The following is a 24,196-nucleotide window of genomic DNA, read 5'->3' as shown; positions in this document are numbered from 1 at the left end:
GCGAGACAATCAACACACAGGTGAAGGGAATCGCTCTAACGAGCACATGGCTGGGGTGAGAGAACAAACAAACACACACACACATGACACGGTGGAAACAGTGGATTTCCTACCGTGACAGTAGCTGTCTTTAAGACTCGGCTAAAAACCCATCTCTTCCGCCATTACCTTACTTCCTAATTACAGATTTACTATCTTTCTTTAGATACCCTTCTCTTTATCTCTTTCTCTATTTACCTTCCTCTTTATATATATTTAAAAAAAAAATTACTTACATACCCGTTGGCTATGTATATTGTGTTGGACTTGATGAGACTATTTCCAGTGCACTTATGTATTGCTGTTCTTGTGTTGCCATAATTGCTTCTATTGTTTACCTCACTTGTAAGTCGCTTTGGACAAAAGCGTCTGCTAAATGACAAAATGTAAATGTAAATGTAAAAACCATGATAAGCATGGTAAAGGGTACTGTTTAGCCATCGTAATGAACACAGGGTTAGTGTTTGGTTGGCCAGCGAGAGGTTTACTTTTGTGCAGTAAAAAGCTCAAGACTCTTGTTTGTGTTTTTGTAATCATTATAGTAGAAACACAACAAGGGACAAGCGTGATAAACTTATCAGTGTTTGTTTACAGCCGCCACCATTCAAAGATCCAAAGGCATCTGCAATAATACTGGTGCACACGCACTGACAAGGGCAAGCTCGAGAAGGGAGGTTGCCCGTTGGTTGTGGGGGAGGGACATGAAATTGTAAACATTTGGAAACTGGTCAATCCTCCAGAGTTGATGACAGCAGCTTTAACACAATGCAGGTGTTTTTAGTAATAAAATTAGAAAAACTTAAACAATGCCATAAACTGCATAAAATTTATGATAAAAAATAAATTTGTTATGTGCACTGCAAAAAAATGATTTTCAAGAAAAATGTTTTTAGTATTTTTGTCTTGTTTTCAGTAAAAATATAAAAAAATTCTTAAATTAAGATGCTTTTTCTTAATGAGCAAAACTACCCCAATAAATAAGTCTAGTTTTTAGAGCAAAAATATCAAATTTAAGTGATTTTGTGAATAAAACGGGGGGCAGTGGCTCAGTGGTTCATGTAGGTTGTCTACAAACCGGAAGGTTGGTGGTTCAATCCCCGGCTCCACCTGACCAAGTGTCGAAGTGTCCTTGAGCAAGACACCTAACCCCAGCTGCTCCCGACGAGCTGGCTGGCGCCTTGCATGGCTGACACCGCCGTCGGTGTATGAATGTGCGCGTGAATGGGTGAATGTGAGGCTAATTGTAAAGCGCTTTGGATGGCCATAGGTCTGTTAAAGCGCTATATAAATGCAGTCCATTTACCATTTACCATTTAAAACAAGCTAAAAAAATCTTTTTACTGAAAACAAGACAAAAATACTAAGATTTTTTTCTTGAAAATCATTTTTTTTGCAGTGTGCATCAGCTGTGGTCTTGACCGATCTTGAAATAAAATTCCGAGTCCTCTTTGTCTGAGACCGAGACGAGACCAAGACCTTTAAAAAGTGGTCTTGAGACTGAGACCGGTCTCGAGAACTACAACACTAGTAGAGCCTAAGGCAATGCTTACACTACAATGAAATAGTAAAAAGCCCTGTGTTGTCGTCCCGTTTATAGGCACACATTACTAGAGCACTCTCTAAATAATAAGAACAATATATGACAATAGATCAGGTTTTAATGCTATTCAAAATAGCAATGTGCCAACAATGAGAATCAATGGGCGCACAAACAGGCGCAAATGCATTTGCTATTTAAATAACGTGGCGCTGGATATGAAAATAATAACTGCGTCGAGCTAAAACTAGCAAACAAACTTGGGTCGCGCATTGTGCGCATTGCGCCAGGTATATGATAGGGCCCTGTAAGCTCTCCTGTTTCCCTTCAGTGTTGATCTATTCTCAGTCTTATCTTGTCATATTCAATTTTATTAAGTGTGTGTGTTTCCATGCCTTTCTGCCAGTTCTTTGTATTATTGTCATTAAAATTTAATTACAGTCTCCTCCCTCCACACACACCATTGACACCAACACTGTCCTAAACTGGGACACAGTGCTTTCACTGATAAATGCAATAAAAGATAAAAATGGGACACCAAAACCACTTAAGCACAATGTTTTTCCAATATCTCCTTGATGTCCTAATCTACAGCTGAGCTGTTCATTTTCATCTGCTTATTAGAGCCAAACAGATGTGTTTGAAGTCATTTATCAAAGAATCAATATAGCAATGAAGTTTCTCATTTAATTGCTGTCATGGCACTAATAGCTGTAACAGCACTTTGGATTGGACAAACACTGCAGGGTTCCTGTTTTCTTCTCTGCCAAGAAATTCAAACTCTTTAATGCTGATTATTGTAAACATAAAGTTGCAAAATGTAATATGAAGAGACTTAGTTCTTTTAAATTTTCTTCAAAACCATTTTTTCATGAAAACTGGCAGTTCAGTTGATCATGCCATGCGGGCTTGTCTATCAATCATATAGCTAATCCCAAGGTGCATTATCAACCAATCAAACATTCCCGCTGCCTCTGTTTGCCCCAGTGCACTCTGGGAGCTGGTTTTGACAGCTGACCACATTAAGATGTATGGTTGAGTGTGGCGTTTGGGACCTGTTCTACATATAACCAGTATAACTTGCTACATGTCACTTTTCTGCCAAGCTTCTTTGAAAGGAGTTCATTATAAATTATAAATCTTAAGAAACCAACTTAATTATAAATGTGGCTATAATAATATATTTGTGCCCTACAATCAAATTTCCAGTAATTCATTTACTTTACAGATGCCCCCATTTTATTGTTAATGTTAAAACATATAAAACATTTTGAAGATATAGCAGACAGTAGTGATGTGATGTATCTGTACCAACAGATTTACTTTACAAACAACCCAAATTTTCACAGAGAATACAGGCAATCTTGCATAGTGTCTGGCGTTCAAATGTGACTTCACAATAAACAAACATGGCAGATGAGGGGCCGGCATGCAAGTTACATTACTATATGGACTGCTGTTTACACCTCTGATATCCTCTCACTTTGGACCATGCCTGCTGCACCATGACTGTGGTTGTTATGCTTCTGTCTTTCATCAGCTTGCTTTTGGATTGGATATTGTTTCCTAAATGGGTAATTTTTATCATTTGGAGAGATTTTTTATAGGGTCTGTAAAATGATCTGCTATTCTTTTTCCATCACTTGATGAGACTGGTCCTAAAGTGCCCCAAACAATGTGCATTCTGAATGTCTCTGAATATTTTGGAACTAACTTGATTTAATTCAAGAGCTTGTTTGTATGTCAGACCAGGATTAAGAAACACTGGTTCAGAACATTGGTTCTCAAATGGTGAGTTGTGTCCCGAATATAGGTTGGATGTCTTTTCTGACATGCAACCTATATTTGAGCAAAGGAAAATGCTTATTTACAAAAATAAATGATATGGCAAGATGTCAGGGTTATAATGTTTTTGAGCCTATGCAGTTCATGGTATTATCAATACATCTGTTGGTACATCTGGTTCCTTAAGCAAAAGCAGTTAGGATTCACTTGTTAAGATTAAAGAAGTACATAATTTAAACATCATAAGATTAGAACACATCTACACAAGCTTTTTGTTTTTCAATTCGACCAAATGGATGGTCATCACTTTTTGAAAAAGCCGACGCAGAAGACAGCAACAACCCCTTCTAGAATGTCAGCACTAGTGGTCCATCTCTCAGCAATGCCCATGAACTTTCATGCCACTTGCTGTGATAAAAAGAGGTTCACTGCACTGCACTTGCCCAAACTATTTCTTGTTGTCTTGCTTAATCCTCCGACATGTGGTGAATGTGATGCTTTCTGTCACAGTGGGAAATGCCTGCCCATCTGATCATGCCCTGCATGCTGCACCGTCCTCTACTTTTGCCATGGGTGTTCTGAAACAGATTACTGTGAATAGCTATAGTGTAAGTTCTCCTTTTAAAAATATCATTCTGCTATCAACCTGTTTCTCGAACGCGGAAGTAAGTGATGTGATGTATTTCCTCTCCGGTCCGAGACTTCCGTTTTAATATACAGCCGGTAGAGGGGCATAGTGGGAGCACGCATAAAACACGATTTAAACAGTTAATATTTACTACACCTGTCATGTATGAACCAGTGTGAGGATGAAATTAACTCTTTCACCGCCAGCGTTTTTAAAAAAAGTTGCCAGCAAGCGCCAGCGTTTTTCATGATTTTCACCAAAGTTTAATGCCTTCCAGAAAATGTTCTTCTTTAAATATATAAACATACAATATACCAAATGAAAGAACAGACCCTCTGCTTTCAAACAAAAAAAAACGTTTTATCCTACCTTTAGTGGTTCTTTTGCAATCAGCTTTTGAATATGGGTAGGTTTTTGCAAAAACACCATATTTTGAGCAAAAAGCAGAGATAATTCCATTTTTATGACGGACTTTTCATAGAGATCCCATTCAGAGCGATCTTTAAAACAGACACGGACATGCAGCAGCTTGCCATAGGGCAATACTTCCGGTTTTAAAAAGTTGCGGAAGGGCGCCACCTGGTGGATAATAGCGGTATTGCGGAAAGACGGAAAATCTCGTCATTGGCGGGGAAGCGTTTTCTCTTAATTGACGAGATATCTCGTCAATGGCGGGGAAAGAGTTAAGAAGTGGATTGATATATGAAGATATATTCAATCATTTCATGTTGTTGATCATAGGTGACCGGTCTTCAATGCGCAAATATAAAGCAGAGACATACCAGTATATTTACAATGGGAAAGTCAGTCAAGTGTTTGTACATGGATTTTACCAAGACTTCGTGTTTTTAACTTTTCTGGGGCTGGTTTAAAATGTCAATTTTTAATGGACTTGTTTATGGGGATTTCAAGCTTCGCGCGGTCCGACACAGTCAGCAGTATCTTTCAACACATTGTAAGTTATTTGAACAAACCCTAATAAACATGTTAAACTCCTCCATGTATTGAGTATTGTTTTCATTTTATTAAAATATTAATACATCGCTTCTTACGCAGGTGCAGGTGGAGACATTAGCTTTTGTAATTATTTGCTTAATACTTTTTAGTATTTGCTTTTTGATTTAAAACATAACAAAAGTACACCCAAACACATTACACACTATTATAAACATTAACTAAGCAGATAATGTCGTATATATTCTGTACTGTAATCGCATTTTTGTAATAATATATAGTAGCAGAATAAATAAATCAGCTTAATCAGCATTTTTAATAATATTAGTTGTGTTTAAACAATTATTGTATTTATTGTTAACTGGTAGTTTCTATGAAAGGTTTTAGTGGATGGATTTGCAAATACAGATCATGAGTGCATGTGCACCACATACACATTCAGCTCTTGTGCATGACGTTAACCCCCTGGGGTCCAAAAACATGGCGCTGCGTTTTGAAGTGTTTCCTCCTTATCATAGCAGTATCAACTTAAAATACTCCATTATTAATAATCATACACTTACGTGTTTGACATCATTTAAAACTGTGAAGGGTCTTTTTTAATTTGTGTAGATTCACAATAACAACAGATCTTTGTGTTTTTGTCAAATAAAGAAAATAAACAAGGTGCACATTCAGACATTTCGGTCTCCGCCAGCTGTCTCTCAAACCCGTTACAAAAATAAATTGAAACTCTGCAAATACTCGTCACACAAACATGATACACATATCCAAATAAAGCCTGAAATGTCTATTTTTAAACAATCTAATTATAATCGAACAAATATTCTGTCTTTTTATATAATCTGCATTGAAGTAAAGAGAGTACAGTTTTTCCTGGCTGACTTCATTATCTCTAATGCGGTCACGCCCACAGGCGGTACACGCTAGGGTTGCCAACCGTTCCGTATAATACGCACTCGTCCCGTATAATACGGACTTGTCCCGTATTTGACACATAAAAATTTTTTACGTATTGAACTGATACGGAAAGCACTTTGTTTTCAGTATTTTTTGAAAATCAATTCAGTGCAAATACATGACAGACACATAGCTTCTAATATGTCAGACGATGAACAAAGACCGCGCAATTTGTATAAGAAAACCCTGATGGTGCAGTATAGAGATGTGCAGTGGAGTCAGTATTTGTATCTATATTTGTATCTGTAACAATTAAAAAATTATTTGTATCTGTATTTGTATTCGGATGGAACCGGAAGTGGGCGGGTCTTAAACCGGAAGATTGTCATATTTCATGAAAATGGCATTTTAAATGATTTTTTTGCTTTCATTATAATTATAACATAAATAACTGTAAAGATTTATTAAAAATAATATTACAAAATTTTAATCAAAAAGACAAATAACTTGATTCTCATTAATAATAGGCATGGAAAACAAACTTCCAATTTTGCAAAATTCTACTCCAATGAGCAAAACACCTCCACAGATTTGCACAACATTACACACAATGTTTGCTTCACCCTTTTTGCAAAACATTACACACAGTGATTTGTAAAACTCCACACACATTTTCACACCTTATACACAAATAAGGATTGTAAGGTTACTTCCTTGTCATTACAAAGCCCTGGATTGCCAATTACAACACCAATGAATGAATTGGCTAGTCACATGGAAGCACATATGTGCAAATTTGAAAACGCAGCACTCAGTTGTGCTATAAAAGGAAACTTTAATAAAAATGGAAAGACTAGAAGAAGAAGAAAAAGAAGAAAAGAAAGAAATGTAATTGGACACAAGGCAATCACCAATGTGCCAGGGCAGCGAGGGGGTAACATCACCCTTTGCGCTGCTACCACACAAAATGGGGTCCTCCACCACCATGCAAATATGGGATCCTATAATGCAATCTAGTACTTGCATTTCTTGACAGATTGCACATGATTGTCACAACATTAATCTAAGTGGACCAGATGCGGTACATTGTCATTTGGAACATTGGGCTGCTCTGGTCCATAACTGGTTCCATGAGCACCCTGAATTTGAAGTCTTATACCTTCCCCCATACTCCCCCTTCCTGAATCCAATAAAAGAGTTTTTTTTTCAGCATGGCGTGGAAGGTATATGACCTGTGGCCCTATTACCATGTGCCCTTCATTCAGGCCATGAAGGAGGCCTACACTCTAAAAATGGTTGGGTTAAAAACAACCCAATTGGCAACCCAGCGCTGGGTAAATATTGGACAGAACACATGCTGGGTTAAAGTAACCTAACACGTTGGGTAACACATTTTAACCCAGCAGGTTGGGTTGTTGAAAAAACCCAACGTGTAGTCATTTTAACCACTTATGAGATTAATATTCTGGGTTTGGGTAATTCTTCCTGGGTTATTTTTATCATGTGCTTTATTGTAAATCAAGACCATTGTGAACACCAAATAAATGTTTATTTGACTTCAAAATAACTACAAACTCTTAAATTTTTACAGTTGCAAAATCATTTAAAGGACTGCTGCTTACTGACATCAAGTATAAATATATTTATTAAATATCAGAAATTATGCACATTGAAGAAACAATGTACCAGGTTAAATCAATTTGTTTGAATTTAAGACAGCATTTGTATATAAGTATATACCAGAGGTCCCCAACCACCGGGTCGCGACCCAGTACTGGGTCGTGGACAAGTTGCCACCGGGTCGCAAGAACGTCCCGAAAAAATGTGTATAATAGCCACGTAATAGCTTAATCGAGTATTTTGTATTGTAAGAGCCGACTTCAAATAACATCAATCATTTCCACTTTTGAACAGAGCCGCGCTCTCTCTCTTTTTCTCCGCCTCTCTCTCTCTACCAGCGCATCAGCGATCACATTGCTGTCATTAGAGTTTGAGCATACAGTACTTCTGAAACACAATTGATCAAAGAATTGCGGAGGTATGACTTTATGAATCATTTGCAAATGTACGTCGCAATGATGTACATATGCGGAGACGTTCAAGTGTGTGACAGCGCAAATGACTGAAAAGTAATTATTTTATTCTTCTTTAAAACAACTTCAGAATTATCCATCGATCATAGCACCATGATCAAAATAAACTAATAATATTTTAACGGCTACACTTTTAACGTAGGTTTGAAAGGAACCTATAAACTTGTCAATCATCATTAATCATGGTAAACGTGAGTCTCCGTGCCTCTGCGCCCAGCTGCAATTCTTCTGGCATCTCTCCTCCTTCACTGCATTTTTCTTCTGTTCTGTTACTTGAAATTGGGTCTCGAGCCCGACCAAGATTCAAGCTGCCTTCGAGAACAGCATGCCAAGTTCGTTTAGGTTCCATTAATTATTAAGACTAAATGAACAGGCAAACTAGTAAAAACAATGAAAGTAAAAAACAATCCGCCAAAATATGGCTTTACACGTCTATAGAAAATATACTATAGCCTAAATAAAGCAATTATTAATTTTCCTAATGCATGGTTGTCATCTTTACTTCCGTTTAAAACGTACATTTCGAAAAGGAGGATTTTCAGCACTTGAAACTCAGCGACCCCAACAACCCCCCCCCCATCTCACCCCCGGTCCGCGAATTTTTTTTAAAGCTGAAACCGGTCCGTGGTGAAATAAAGGTTGGGGACCCCTGGTATATACAATATATAAATGAAATACTGAAATGTACATAAACAAAACTGCAGCAGTGTAAGAAAATAAACAATGTAATTGTTCAATTAAAAGTAAAATCATTTACAGATGTGTAAAGTTTTTTACAGAACAGATGTTCCAAGTTTCAGAGTATGGAATGTATTTGACTAAAAATACTTCATTTATTAAAGTTACTCCTCACGAACAAAGATGTACAAAGGAACCGAACAGCAGAGGATTCATCCATTTGGAAAATTACAGACTACAGTAGATGCACATTGCCTGGGGTATTTATTTTCAAGCACGTAAAATGCCTTTAAACCATAGACTGTAAAAAAATATGAAAGTAGTGTCCGTGATGTCACCCATTGGTTGTGAAGAGCATTTTTGAAGCCTAAAGGTCTTTACACACCGGGACGTTTTTCGTGCGCGTTTATCGTCGACGTTTAACGTTTTGTGACTTAAGAACGTGCGCCAATGTGAGTGCGCACACCCACGCGTAAAACGCGAGGCGCAAATGCGTCATTTTCAGAAAATCGCCTGGGACGCGTTTTTTTGTTTGACGCGGCGCGTTAAAAGTTGGCCGACCAATGAGATTGCCGCTTTTGTTCACGTGCCTGGCGCTGCTGAAGTTCCAGTAAAACACGACTTGGTGGCGCTCAAGCACAAAATGGTCTTGCGGAGCACGTGGAACAGGTAAACACACAAGGAAGCATCGAGGCTGTGGAGGTTTATGAAGGTGTCGGAGTTCCTCACAACATCAACTGAATTTCGAAGGTAACGTGATATATATAAGAACATAACAATACATAGCTGTGTGGGCTATATCATAAGATTAGATTCAACTTTATTGTCATTACACAAGTACAAGCCAACGAAATGCAGTTTAGGTCTAACCAGAAGTGCAAAAGCATTATAAAAAGTGCAGGATATCAGTATTTGCGTAGGTGCAGGATTATGTAATACGATGTAAAAACTTACTATGGGTGGTACCATGAACATAATATACAGAAATTTACAAATGGATATGTACATAATAAATTAAACTATACAGAACAGGAGTGAAATTAATATTTAGGTAGTGCATGAATGAATTTGGATTGTAACTAGTCAGTTAAGAGTGCAATGGCATAAGTTATTGTGCAGTGAATAGTTATTCTAATATTCATTACATAGTACAGGGGTGCAAACGATGCAATTCAAGTAGTCCAGCAGTGCAAATGAACAGTGAGTATGAAATAGACAGTCCAGTAGTGTATTGAACGGACCAGTAGTGCAAATTTACATTATAACTGTGCAAGTAATAAAAATGAATATTGGTGCATTACATTATGATATGTAATGCACTGACATTGAACAGTGATTAACTTCATACCATGCATGTTCCCTGTACACCGTGTGATATCACGTTTTGTTGTTTGCACCATAATACTTTGTGTGTAACTGGAACCTGTTGTACACAAACGTGGACAATTACACTGCTTCATGTTCAAAGAAAAATATTTGGTTATTATATTCATTGCTTCTTCCTAACCCCAAAATAGCTGGAAGAAATCTAAAATGCAAGCCAAACCAAAGGTCGGGTTTTAGGAGGTTAATTTGTGTTCTGTGTATAGCTAACCTAATTTGTTTAGTCAGATGAAATATACTATGAATCTAAATTACATTTGTAATCAAATATTGACCTCATGGATATCGTGGCATGGCCCTCTGTGTGAAAGATTGATTCTGATGAAAACTACATTTATCTTTACAGTGTTCACTGCAATATTTCTGCTAAAAATGATGTGAGCAAAAGTGAGGAGGCCCCAGCAAGCACGTCTTCAGGATCATTCAGCACCAGCCGTGACAAGGTCCAATCTAAACAAAAGAAAACAGTCCGAGACAAACCTCTGGAGAAGTACCTCTTATTAAAAGATGCTAAAGGGAAAAAATTAAAAGCAGTGCAAAGAAGAAAGAGGAGCACAGGAGGAGCGCACTGCCAGTTTTTGGTCACACCTATAGATGTTTATTATATACCATTTTATTTAGTTTTTTTTTATGTTTATACATCCAAGAAATACAGTTGAACATGTTCATTTCATATATATGTTTATTTGCACTACAGTTCACTTAGACTTCTATCATTGTGACTTTTTTGCTCTACAGCTCTGCCAGTTCTTGTTCACACAAATTAATGTTTATTATATACCAATTTACTTATGTATTTTAAGTGATTATACATTTTAGAAATACATTTGAAAATGTCTAATTTCTAAATGTTGATTTGCACTACCGTTCAGTTGCACTATAGTCATTGTGACTTTTCTGGACCAACATTTCTGACTCCTGTTTTATTTGATTTTACTGTCATGTCTCTGATTGTTATTGCAAACTGCAGTTCATTCACAAAAATAAATGTTTGATTAAAAAACGAATTGTAAATAACGTGCCATTTTGACACTATTCATATATTTGTACATCAGTATTGTTGACCTCTTATTGTAATAACTACATACCTACTTCTTTAGCCAAATCACAAAATACAATACATTTGGCAGGAAATGTGAGAAAATTGTTAACAGAGAAAGTGCTTGTAAAAGATTAGTTAAAAATACACACATCGGATCACCTATTTCCTTTTATTTTATAAAAAAGAGCTTTAATTTTGATATAACGTGTTATATCAAAATAGTTAATTTTATGTGGAGAGTGCTGATATATTAGCCGATGATAAAAGAATCGAATCAAATAGATTTGATTTAAAAAATGTATTTAAGTTCACGGAGATATTGTTTGTACAAAGATACAAAAATTTATATTATAAACACACCGTTTTCAAAATGGCAATTATAATGACTATAACATTAATGCACAGTTTGCTTTTATCTGAGAAGATCATGTTTCACATGATCATACTGTCAAGTAGCTGATGGTGAGTCCTGATGGTGAGTTGAAGTAGTCTTTGTATAGTTGATGCTGTTAGAAATCGAGCTGCTACTAGTAATATCCATGTTTTGTTAAAAGCAAGCATATGACTTGTTATTGACTAGCGTGTGGCTTTCTTCTTCTGTGTGACAAGTGAGTGTCAGAACAGAAGCATAAAGTTTCGCTGTGCCCCCTTGTGTACCGGCATAAATCTGTTTTGTATTAAGCGCCATCTAATGCACAGGGGGTGAATTTGCACCTCACTCGGCTCAGCGCCAGTAAAAATCGTTTGGGTGTGAAAGCAGAAAAACGTCACGTTAAACGCCGACGATAAGCGCGCACGAAAAACGTCCCGGTGTGTCAAGACCTTAAAGTAGGCGGTGCGTGCCGTCGCCATCTTGGCCGAATTGCAGTTTACAGTTTTTTACGATTGGTTACACACAAAATCTTTTCATGTCACACAATTTTCAAAACCTCTCACTCAAAGTGCAAAACTACATGCCAAATCTTCAAAACCATAAGCTATTTCTCAGCCTTTGACTCAGTTTTCAATTTCATAAAACACTTTTTTCAAAACACTACACACAATTCTCTACCTAAAACACAAAGATCTATGAGGAAGTCACTTGCTTTCCTTTTCCAAACACAACCAATCAAAATGCTACACTCATTCACCAGGTCACACAGACACACTCCTCACATGTGCAAACACTAAATGCTTTACTGATCACTAACCAATCACTGCTTTACTTTACAGTAGTATAGATATGCCTATAAATAGGTCAAAGGTCACTGTTTTGTCAATCTGCACCCCCCCTGCCAATTCCTGGAACAGGACCCCACACACAATTTACTGTATTCTACTGTAAAGAATATACTTTTGGTTTACATGTTTATAGTTTTGTTGTATGCTAATGTATACAACAGTAATATTTGGACTAATAAATATTTTCTGTTTCTACATTGCATTGGCGTCTCCGGTGTACTTTTTACCCCTCTCGGCAGATTACTTTCACTGTAGAACATTGTATTGAAATGTAGATATAAGCCCATGAAAGATCAAAGAGCTTTAGATTTTGAACAGCAGTGTTTACATGGTATATCCAAAAAGGTATTATTTTGAAAGAAGTGTTTGCCATTTGATGCAAATGCTTCATTTTGACACGTGTTTGTGGCATTTTGAATGCAGTGTTGCATTTTGAAGGAGATATGTGCTATTTTGCATTTTGTGTGTGAAGTTTTGAGAATTGTGTGTAGAGTTTTGAAAAAAGGAGACTTAGTTTTGAAAACGTGTGTACGCAATTGGTAAAAACTGTAGGTCACTTCCGTATTGGCTCCATCAGAGAGACTGATTGAGAAAAAAGATTGAGAGATCTGTTGCATGTTTCCCATGGCCAGGAAATAAAGGAAAGGGTTTTGAGGATTCTGTCCAGAGAAGAAATTCCACCACATTTGTTGCAATCTACAAAAGAGGAAAAAACTTTTAGTGGTCTGAACTAAATGATCAGATTTAAGTGTTCAGAAAACCATGTGGGCCAAGTGAATTATACATTTTATAAAAATTATAAGACTTTCTTTTGCATCCCTGGCCGCATTACCACCACGTGTGAGATTTTTTTCCCCAAAAATGCAATGGCCTGTCGTCGGTTTGCATAAGACTTTGGTGTTACACTCCTTTAATTGTTGTGCCAACAACAAAGGCTGCAAACCACACAGACTGACAAATAGGATGATCTGACTATAAAGAATAAAGTGCTGCAGAATAAAATGCAGCAGTTAATTAAGAAGACATTCCCAATACATTTTAAATAGGAGTTATTAAATGTTATGTGTTGTACTGGCTGAAGTTGTATGAAGGCCTTGCTAGCCTCATTAATGGATAGGGTTGGGCATCGAGAACCGGTTCCAACTGGAACCGGTTCCAAAATAACGATGCCATTGGAATCATTTATAAAATTTGTTTTCGATTCCGATCATCGGTTCCAAACGTGCAAGTTTTGGTTTCCATAGCGGCCACCGTATTTCCGGAAGTGTTTGCCGCGCACGCGCCCGCTTGTTCTGTTGCAGTCATGGAGCACGGTAAGCGACGCTCAAAAGTATGGCTTTATTTCACATTAAAAAAGCCTGGGTCGGCACAGTGCAACACATGTGATAAACTTATTTCTTGCACGGGAGGATGCACTACAAACATGACTAAACACCTACGCATGCATGGTGTACAAATTAACAAGGACTGTAGCGTGTTCGACGTGCTGCGCAGGTCAACGGTCTCGTCCTCCTCGGGCAACCCTGCGCCAACAAACATTACCTCGTCGTCACAATCAGGTAAGTGATTGTAGTGTAACAAAGCGCTTAACCAAATTGCTAGTTGTGGTGAACAACAACGTGACTGATTTTTCCCCCACTTGTAGATGAATGTAGTGTTACGCAAATTGCCCACGCTAGTAGCAGTCCTAATGTTACTGCTGCAAATGCTAAACTGATGAACACTCGGTGTGAAACTCCATTCACCTTTGCAGCAAAGCAGGGGAAAATGCCAGCGGAGAAAGTGGAAGAGTGCCACAGAAAAGTTACCGCATATGTGGTGAAAAGACTGCATCCCTTCTCTGACAACCCAGTCTCACCCCATTTCGTCAATATTTGACGACACTTGACCATTCGTCATATGTTGACGTGAAGGGTATACCTTTCGCGTCATTTTTTGACGAACTGGGGACTTCAATACTATTACGTCCGTTGCATTCTCTTTCCTATTTTATTACCATTTGCGCGTCGGTTTAGGGTTAGATTTACATAATGACATCCCTACCCAAACCTAACTCTAACCCCAACGCCAGGTGACAACTGTTTCTAACCCCAACGCCAGGTGACAACTGTTTAATTTCGCGTACACTGTTTAATTTCGCGTACACTGTTTAATTTTGCGTAATCTAATCCTAAACCGACGCGCAAATGGTAATAAAATAGGAAAGAGAATGCAACGGACGTAATAGTATTGAAGTCCCCAGTTCGTCAAAAAATGACGCGAAAGGTATACCCTTCACGTCAACATATGACGAATGGTCAAGTGTCGTCAAATATTGACGAAATGGGGTGAGACTGTGTTATCTCTGACGTAGAATCGCCAACGTTCAGGTAACTATTATGTTAGTTAACCCTTTGAACTTGAAACTTATATATAGGTGTTTTTTTACTGTAAAATTCTAAAGCAATGTGCTATCTTCATGTGCAAAGTGTCATCTTTTTCAGAAAGAATTCAACAAATTACAGTAACCATTACTGTGTGTGGTGAGTTTGTAAATAGAATTTAAATAGACAAAAAAAAAAAAGAGAATAAATGTACTGATTTTTATAAAACAAATACAGAAAAATCACAATAGAAAGTTTTTTTAACACTTTAAAGTTGAAAAATGAACTATAATACATGTAAACAAGTCTTTTTTGTGACATTGGGTTGCACAGTTTCGTTTTTTCACACATACAAATGACATGCTGGTTTAAAAGGGTTAACGTTAATCAAAAGGTAAAGATAGGTTGAACTTTGGAAGCAAGATTTCGAGGTTAACATTAGGTCCTATAATTGTGTTTTTATGTTCACAGGGATATGATCCATTCTATCAACCCCAAGTACACCCCCCCTACCAGAGACTATTTGGCAAACCAGTTAATCCCAACTTGGTACAAAATAGAAAAATCTAATGTAATCTCTGAGCTTGCTGAGGTCCACTCTGTTGCCCTTACTTGTGACTCCTGGACTAGCATTGCTCAGGACCATTACCTAACTGTCACAGCACACTATTTAGTGGAGGGCAAAATGAAGCAAAAAGTGCTGCAAACCAAAGCTGTCTACACAGCCCAGACCGGACATGTCGTAGCAGAAGAGATCGGCGACATCCTGAAAGATTATGGCATTTTTGACAAAGTAGTGGCTGCTACTGTGGATAATGCTGCAAATATGGACGTAGCCATAAAAAGACTAGAGTTTGTAAAACTGGGCTGCTTTGCACACACACTCAATCTTGCAGCACAGAGTCTCTACTCCCTGACTGCAGTGACTCAGTGGACTGCAAAGATCCGTGCCATCATCGTGTGGATGAAGAGGTCCTCGATGGCAAAGGTTGTTCTGCGAGAGAAGCAAGATCTCCTCAGTAAGAATCACTGAATTTGTTTCATTTTACCACTGTGAATGCTATATAATTAATATGTCTTTTTTAGTAATGTACAACAATAGCTGATGTTTGAATGTAACAAAATCACATACATGTTGTGTGATGTTATGTTTTTTCTGTATTTGTGATTTTATTGTTTGTGTCAGAGCTACCTCAACACTCACTCACACTTGATGTGAGAACTCGATGGAACTCTCTCTACCTTATGATGGAGAGATTCCTAGAACAATACCCGGCAATTCAAGCAGCCAGCTTGGATCAACGGCTGAGAAAGAATATGGAGAGGGACAGGTAGAGCTAGTCTAGATAGGAGAGAGGAAAATCTGGGTATCCTACTCAACATACCACCAATACACAAGATAAATAAAACACAAAGCAGTTCAAGTTTCAGTCAACTTCAAGTCAGAGTCTAATGTCAAATTAGATCATTAAAAATAAAGTGTAAGCAAGAATAACTATTCATTTTATATTATAAAATATATCCTAATTGTCACAGACTTGCCCGGCTGAGTGATGAAGACTTCAGGAAGGCAGAGGACTTCATCAACTTGATGAGAGTTCTTTACACTTCCACGCTTTGCGTTTCAACTGAGAAGAACCTCACATGTGGCCAGATCCTGCCAATTCTGAAAAAGCTTGAGATGCACTTTACTGTTGTTGAGGGAGACCGTTCCCTTTCAGTCGGTCACTACGACGTCACGTCGTGACCGATGAATTGGGAACCGCTCCGCGGGTGACCTATCTACTTCGAGAAACTATAAAAACGCCAATGAACTTGCAGGCATGCAGGTATTTGCATAATGCCGGCGCCGCCCCGCCAGGTGCGTATATAAGGCACAGGTGCACAATACCAAATTAGCTTTATTGCTTCGAAGCCGGCAGACATCTGCTCTCGAGAAGCTTTCTATCTGATCTTCGTAGATCCTGTTCTGGAAGGGAAGAAAATAAGATCTCAGCTTGCTGAAGTTGGTTGGGCAAAGACACCTCAGCGGAGGCTCGCAGTGTTTTTTCTCCACCCTTTCTCTCTCTCTCTCTGTCTCTTTAATTTAGGACTTGAGTTCGAGTGAGTGCGTTGCCTCTCCCTGTGTGTTTCACCAGCTCGCACAAAAGAGTGATTTCCCTAAAAGAGCAGCACGTTTGAGCTTTGTGTCTTTTTAAAGACAGCCACTCATTCGTGTCACGGTCGGGGTCGTCTTTTTAAAGATGGATTTCCGTCCGTGTTCGGTTTCTGGATGCGGTGTGTACATCGCCCCCCGGGATGGCCACCAGCGTTGTCTTTCGTGTCTGGGGCTCCAGCACGCAGAGGCTGCATTGCGTGATAGTTCATGCTCCATCTGTGAGGGCATGACTATGGCGGATTTGCGGAGACGGGTGTCGTTTCTCCGGGAACGGCGCCCGCCTTCCAAGTCTGGTGCTGCTAAGAGCGCAGCTACCAAACTTGCGAAGGATGACCTCCGTATAACGGTGCTGGGTCGGTCTGCTGGTTCGTCCAGCAGCTCCCAGCGCCCTGATCCGTTGCCAGCGGAGGTCCCGATGGAGACGAGCGGCCCGTGTTCTACGGTGTCCTCGCGCTCTGTCGAGCCTCCACCCGACGCGATGTCCACCGTAACATCGGAAGGGGGGTTGTCAGCCTCGGACGTCGATCCGGATCCGCTCCCGCCTTCGGGCCAGGTTGCGGCTTCTGTGTTCGACCCCGAGATGGCAGCCATGCTCGCTCGGGCGGCGGAGGCGGTCGGCTTGGAGTGGACTAAACCTCCCCCCCCTGAACCGTCCCGCCTCGATGATTGGTTATTCGGGGGTGCCAGGGCTTCTCAGTCCTCGCCCCCGGTGCCTTTCTTCCCCGAGGTGCATGAAGAGCTGACGCGGTCGTGGAAAACCCCGTTTTCCGCCCGGAACCGACCGTTTCAGCCTTCACCCCTCACCTCTTTCGAGGGTGGAGATGCCAAGGGGTACACTGGTATCCCGTCAGTGGAGCGGCCGGTCGCGATGCAGTTGTGTCCGGCCGGTGTCGCTTCCTCCTGGCAGGACCAGCCTACTCTCCCCTCACGGGCCTGTAAGCAGTCTTCGGCGCTGTCCGGTGCTGCTTACAAGGCTTGTGGGGAGGCAGCCTCTGCCCTGCATGCCATGGCATTGCTGCAGGTCCACCAGGCTAAGGCTCTGAGGGACCTGCACGCGGGAGGTCACGACTCGGCGGAGTTCTCTGAACTACGTGCGGCTACGGATCTGGCGCTTCGTGCGACCAAGGTCACCGCACGCGCCGTCGGGCGTGCGATGTCTACCCTGGTAGTCCAGGAACGCCATCTCTGGCTGTGTCTGGCGGACATGAAGGATGCTGATAAGACCCGGCTCCTGAATGCTCCGGTTTCCCAGACCGGCCTGTTCGGCGAGACGGTCGAGGAGTTTGCCCAGCAATTCTCCGCGGCCAAGAAGCAGACTGAGGCCATCGCTCAGATCATGCCACGTCGGAAGCGTCCTGCGCCTGCCCCGTCCACGTCGGCACCTCAGCCTGCTCCTCGCCGAGGGCGTCCTGCGGCGGCCGCCTCCGTTCCTCCCCGGGGCCCTTCTAAGAAGCGAGGAACCGGTCGTCAGCAGCCCGCCCCGCCCGCTCAGCCCGCTTCAAAGGGTGGAAAAAGAAAATCGAAGCGGCCCTGAGACGGGCGACCTAGAGATGGAGGGGATCGCTCTTCGGGAGATGGTGAAGGCACCACTCCCCCCACCGGAGGAGGGCCGGTTGGGGAATCCTTTGTTTCAATTTTCTGTTCCGCCGACTTTTCAGTCGGCACCCACAATTCCACAAAAAGAGCGAATTCCACTTCCATCTCTAGGTCTTCAGATGAGCGCCGGAGACACGAGCGGGCTCATAACCCCCCCTCGTTCTCCGACTCATCAGAGGAGTACGAGAGCAACGCACGGGCTCATAACCCCTCCGCGCTCTCTGTCTTCTCAGGGGAGAGAAGACAATCACGGGCTCATAACCCATCGTCTTCCTCCCCCTTCGCCAGAGGGTGCATCGAGTGGCGTGAGGTGTCTTCAGCAGAGCCTCCCTTACTCAACCACCCAGCAACGGACTCAGGTGAGTGTTATCACACACAACACTGCTGTCGGTGCGGCCATTACGCACACACCGGCGATCACCTCCGTTGCGCCCGCCGCGGGTACACCGATCGTGCCTTTAGCCCCTCTCGCACGGTGTCTGGGGGCGTGGGAACGGCTTCCCAGCCCGTCGCGTTGGCTTTTACGCACGATTCGTCTCGGCTACGCGATCCAATTTGCCCGGCGTCCCCCCAAATTCTCCGGCGTTCGTTTCACTACGGTGAGAGCTGCCGATGCGCACGTCCTCCGTGCGGAGATCGCTGTCTTATTGGCGAAAGACGCGATCCAGCCGGTCCCTCCAGCCGAGATGAGGTCGGGGTTTTACAGCCCTTACTTTATTGTACCCAAGAAAAGCGGCGGCTTGCGACCGATCCTGGACCTGCGTTCGCTGAACCGTGCACTTCACAGAATGCCGTTCAAAATGCTGACGCCCAAACGCATATTTCCATGCATTCGTCCAAACGATTGGTTCGCATCTATCGACCTGAAGGACGCGTACTTTCATGTATCGATTCTCCCCCGGCACAGGCCGTTTCTCCGCTTTGCGTTCGAGGGGCGAGCATACCAGTACAAAGTCCTCCCATTCGGGCTCTCTCTGTCGCCCCGTGTATTCACCAAAGTAGTGGAGGGGGCTTTAAAACCCCTGAGAGAGAGAGGTGTGCGCATTCTCGCGTATCTGGACGATTGGCTAATAATAGCTCAAACACGTCAGACGCTGTGCGATCACAGAGATTCAACTTTAAAACACCTCGCTCGTTTGGGTCTTCGGGTCAACTGGGAAAAGAGCAAGCTTTGCCCCGTGCAGAGAATCTCTTTTCTCGGTATGGAACTGGACTCGATCGATTTGACAGCTCGTCTAACAGAAGCGCGTGTACAGTCGATTCTGACTTGCCTGAATACATTCAAGAGCAAGAGCGCGGTCCCGCTGAAACAATTTCAGAAGCTTTTGGGCCATATGGCAGCAGCCGCAGCTGTAACTCCGCTCGGACTGCTTCATATGCGACCGCTTCAGCATTGGCTTCACGATCGAGTCCCGAGGAGAGCGTGGCTGCGCGGCATTCTCCGTGTTATCATTACACCTGCGTGTCGTCGCACTTTCACTCCGTGGTCAGACCGTGCGTTTCTCCGAGCCGGTGTGCCTCTGAGACAGGTCTCCAGGCATGCAATAGTATGCACAGATGCTTCGGACACGGGGTGGGGGGCCACGTACGATGGGCTTGCGGCTTCGGGGGTCTGGACGGCACCCCAGCTGCATTGGCACATAAATTGCCGAGAAATGTGGGCTGTATATCTTGCGCTCGTCCGTTTCAGCAACGAGTTACAGGGCAAAGATGTATTAGTTCGCACAGACAACACTGCGACCGTGGCGTACATCAATCGTCAAGGCGGTTTACGCTCGCGTCACCTGTCGCATCTCGCCCGTCATCTCCTCACTTGGAGTCAGAAGAATTTGAGGTCTCTTCGTGCCATTTACATCCCGGGCACGCTCAATGTAGAGGCGGATGCGCTCTCTCGGGCTGCGCGTCCCGGCGAATGGCGACTCCACCCCATTGCGGTTCAGCAGATTTGGAGACCTTTCGGCAAAGCGCAGATAGATCTGTTTGCTTCCCCAGAGACGACCCATTGTCGCCTGTTCTATTCACTAGCCGACGACTCGCTCGGCGTGGATGCATTGGCACACAGCTGGCCGCGAAACATGCGCAAATACGCGTTCCCTCCGGTGAGCCTCATTGTGCAAACCCTATGCAAAATCCGGGAGGACGAGGAGAGCGTGCTGTTGGTGGCACCGTATTGGACAACCAGGAGTTGGTTTCCAGAACTCTCTCTCCTCGCGACAGCCCCTCCTTGGAAGATTCCCCTGAGGAAGGACCTTCTTTCTCAACAAGAGGGCACATTATGGCACCCGCGCCCCGACCTGTGAAACCTCCATGTGTGGTCTCTGGACGGGGCACGGAGGATTTGAGTGATTTACCGCAAGAGGTATCTAACACTATTGCTGCAGCGCGAGCGCCGTCTACGAGACAGGCTTACGCGCTTAAATGGAACCTGTTTGTCGACTGGTGTTCTTCCCAAAGTGAAAACCCCCGAGAATGCCCGATTAGTGTTGTGCTTTTATATCTCCAGCGTCGTTTGGAGAATAGGCTGTCACCATCCACTATTAAGGTCGATATCGCAGCGATATCTTCTCACCATTCACCCGTAAACGGTAGAACAGTGGGTCAGCACGACCTGGTCATTAGATTTCTCAGAGGTGCTCGAAGACTGAATCCTTCGCGTCCTCCCTCTATTCCTCCTTGGGAACTGTCCTTGGTGCTGAAATCACTCCAGGAAGCCCCATTTGAGCCTCTGCATAGTGTGAGTGTTAAATTTCTTACTATGAAAACATTAACTCTCCTTGCTTTGGCTTCTGTTAAGAGGATAGGGGATATTCATGCATTTTCGGTCGACGAATCGTGCCTTCAGTTCGGGCCGGCTGCATCCAGCGTAACACTGAGACCCCGGCCCGGCTTTGTGCCCAAAGTTCCCACCACTCCTTTCAGAGATCAAGTGGTGAACCTCCAAGCGCTGCCTTTGGAGGAGGCAGACCCAGCCACGGCTTTGTTATGCCCTGTTTGTGCACTACGTGTGTATATAGACAGGACGCAAAGCTTTAGGACCTCAGATCAGCTCTTTGTTTGTTACGGTGGTCAGCAGAAAGGAAAAGCTGTCACCAAGCAGAGGATGTCCCATTGGATTGTGGATACTATAGCCCTTGCATATCAAAAGCAGAATGTGCCTTGACCGTTTAATTTACGTGCCCACTCTACACGCAGTGTGGCATCATCTTGGGCACTGGCTCGCGGTTCCTCGCTAACAGATATTTGTAGAGCTGCAGGCTGGGCGACACCTAATACGTTCACAAGATTCTATAGTGTTCGTGTCGAACCGGTTTCCACTCGGGTTCTTTCTACTAACTAGTTAAGAATGCCGAGGGTCGGCTCGTGTGTCGGCTTGGAGCCTCTATTTTGGTGCTGCACATCTGCACCAATATGGAAGGCCATCGGGCCAAAAACGTCTAAAAACTGTTTTTGCCTCTCCTCCACCGCCCTGATAGCCGATGTTGCGGAGCATCCGCTGTCAACCTATCACTGATGTATTCTCTGTAAACCTGTGTAGGCTAGGCGTCCACATTTTTCCCCTACGTGGGGTTCATTTGTGTGTATACTCCGTGGGGTACTAATCCTCCACGTTTTCCTTAGCAGAGCCTGCTCTGCATCTCTCTGCATACTATGTTTTGTTCAGAGACTTTTTATGAGCAACCTATCGGTTGTTTCATATTTTATGTCATCCATTCAACCTTCTTAGGGGATGGCTTCCGCAGTGTTCTAGCTCCGCTCAGTTTAGACGCTTCCCCAGTTCGCTGCTTCACTATCGTGGGTTAAGGAACAGGTAGTGACCGGCCTTCTGCATTTTGCCTTTGGTTCCGCCCCTTACGTGGAGGGCGGAGGGCTTTTACAGACACTGGAAGGGTTCAGCTGCAGTGGCGTTTTGGTAGGGATTCCCAATTCGTCGGTCACGACGTGACGTCGTAGTGACCGACTGAAAGGGAACGTCTCGGTTACGTATGTAACCCTCGTTCCCTGAAGGAAGGGAACGGAGACGTCACGTCCCGTCGCCACAGTTTGCTGTTCCATTGCTGTTTTCAGGCCGGGCACTGTTGCTCGGCTTCTCAGCAATAATATAGCTAATTTGGTATTGTGCACCTGCGCCTTATATACGCACCTGGCGGGGCGGCGCCGGCATTATGCAAATACCTGCATGCCAAGTTCATTAGCGTTTTTATAGTTTCTCGAAGTAGATAGGTCACCCGCGGAGCGGTTCCCAATTCGTCGGTCACGACGTGACGTCTCCGTTCCCTTCCTTCAGGGAACGAGGGTTACATACGTAACCGAGACGTTTTTATAACCAATCTCAAGAAGCAAGTTTGGGCAAACTTGTCCAAGCGATATCAGATAAAAAAATATGTGAACTTTCATTAAAGAACAATACATTAAATAATTATATTCCTGTGACTTCATTGTGTATTAAATAAAAATTTTATTTTGCAGAGTGAGGATATCAGGAACTTTCTTGAAGTGGCCACAGCATTAGACCCACGCTTCAAACTAAATATTGGTGGTGATGATGATGCTGTCTGGGACCGAATCAAAAGAGACCTGATGAAAGACTCAGAGCATGAGCAGGTTATATAATGTCATTGAAGCTCAAACATTTAATGTCTCCAATTCAGTCATTAAAATGTTTGGTCTATAAATGCCAATTATGTTATTAGCAGTCAACAGAGGACGATTGTGGAGAAGGTAGTGAGAAAAGGGATGAGAATGATGAAGTGGAGGAGGAAGATGAGAACGTAAGCACAGAAATGTTGAAATTATATTTAGGATCTTAGCCTTTGCCCTTTAGTAGTATATGTTTTTCTTTTAGCGAACATGTCCATTCTTTGTTTTTGCAGCAACAACCTCCAAGCAAACATCCAAGAAAGTCTCCATTGGAGGAGCTTTTTGCCGATGAGGATGCAGAAAAGATGTCATCTCATAGGAGGACCATGTCCATCCAGGACCAGGCAGAGAAGGAGATCCAGATGTATAAGGAGACAACACCAACCTTTACGTCTGATGACCACGCTGCCTGGTGGTGGAACCAGCGCATGACTTATCCTTTAATGTCAAACACCGCCTTTTCGTATTTGTGTGTTCAGGCCTCCTCTACACCTAGTGAACGGGTGTTCTCAACTGCCGGTGACACAATCTGTGCTGAACGTTCACGGATACTGCCTGAGAAGGCAGACATGCTCATATTTTTGAACAAGAACTGTTTTTAATTTAATGAGTTAGTTTATACATGTCCAGACCAGGGTGCAAGTTCTGTAATATATAAATATATGTGTTTTTTGGTCTGGTGCGTTCCTAATTTTCTCCTACATAAGCTTCAGTTCCCAAAACTAAAACTCATTGAATCAGAATAAACATTTCCTCTGTGAAATGAGCCTGTGTCATGTTTTAACTCCACCCTTCAAAGAATCGGAATTGAGAATCGAAAAGAACCAAAATCGAAAGCAAGAATCGGAATCAGAATCGTTCAAATCAAAACGATGCCCAACCCTATTAATGGATGGACATAAAAACTCTGCACACTCTAGAAAAAAGAATGGGAAAACAACATCACATCTGATCTCTGCTAAAACATAACATCTCTGATACAGTATCAGCCACAGATCAGAGGGTTGGTCAATATAAACTTGAAATCACAGGAGACAACCCAAAAATAGAATGAAATGAATATAAAATAGTAACTAAATACGACTCAATAACACATCATCATTCATATAACACATATAAATGTTTGTTAAACTGTACACGCAGTGACACGCAGGGCCCTATTTTAACGATCTAAGCGTATT

The 24,196-nt window shown here is 42.4% G+C and overlaps 1 protein-coding gene across 3 annotated transcripts; it reads left to right on the top strand.

The window, feature by feature from the left end:
- The first annotated feature begins 14,956 nt into the window (after positions 1-14,956).
- Positions 14,957-23,725, top strand: LOC135750176 (E3 SUMO-protein ligase ZBED1-like). 3 transcript variants are annotated; one of them, XM_065268976.2, is made up of 4 exons: positions 14,957-15,642; positions 22,845-22,979; positions 23,069-23,146; positions 23,249-23,725. In XM_065268976.2, the coding sequence occupies exons 2-4, from the start codon at positions 22,956-22,958 to the stop codon at positions 23,615-23,617; spliced, it is 471 nt and encodes a 156-aa protein (XP_065125048.1). In that variant the 5' UTR covers positions 14,957-15,642; positions 22,845-22,955; the 3' UTR covers positions 23,618-23,725. The 3 variants fall into 2 exon arrangements, 2 of the variants coding, with proteins under 2 accessions (XP_065125048.1, XP_073672421.1); XM_073816320.1 differs by lacking the exons at positions 22,845-22,979; positions 23,069-23,146; positions 23,249-23,725 and adding an exon at positions 16,160-16,317.
- The last annotated feature ends 471 nt before the right edge of the window (positions 23,726-24,196 follow it).

Source organism: Paramisgurnus dabryanus, chromosome 12, assembly GCF_030506205.2.
Source record: "Paramisgurnus dabryanus chromosome 12, PD_genome_1.1, whole genome shotgun sequence".
Taxonomy (NCBI): Eukaryota; Metazoa; Chordata; class Actinopteri; order Cypriniformes; family Cobitidae; genus Paramisgurnus; species Paramisgurnus dabryanus.
This window is presented reverse-complemented; position numbering and strand designations above follow the sequence as displayed.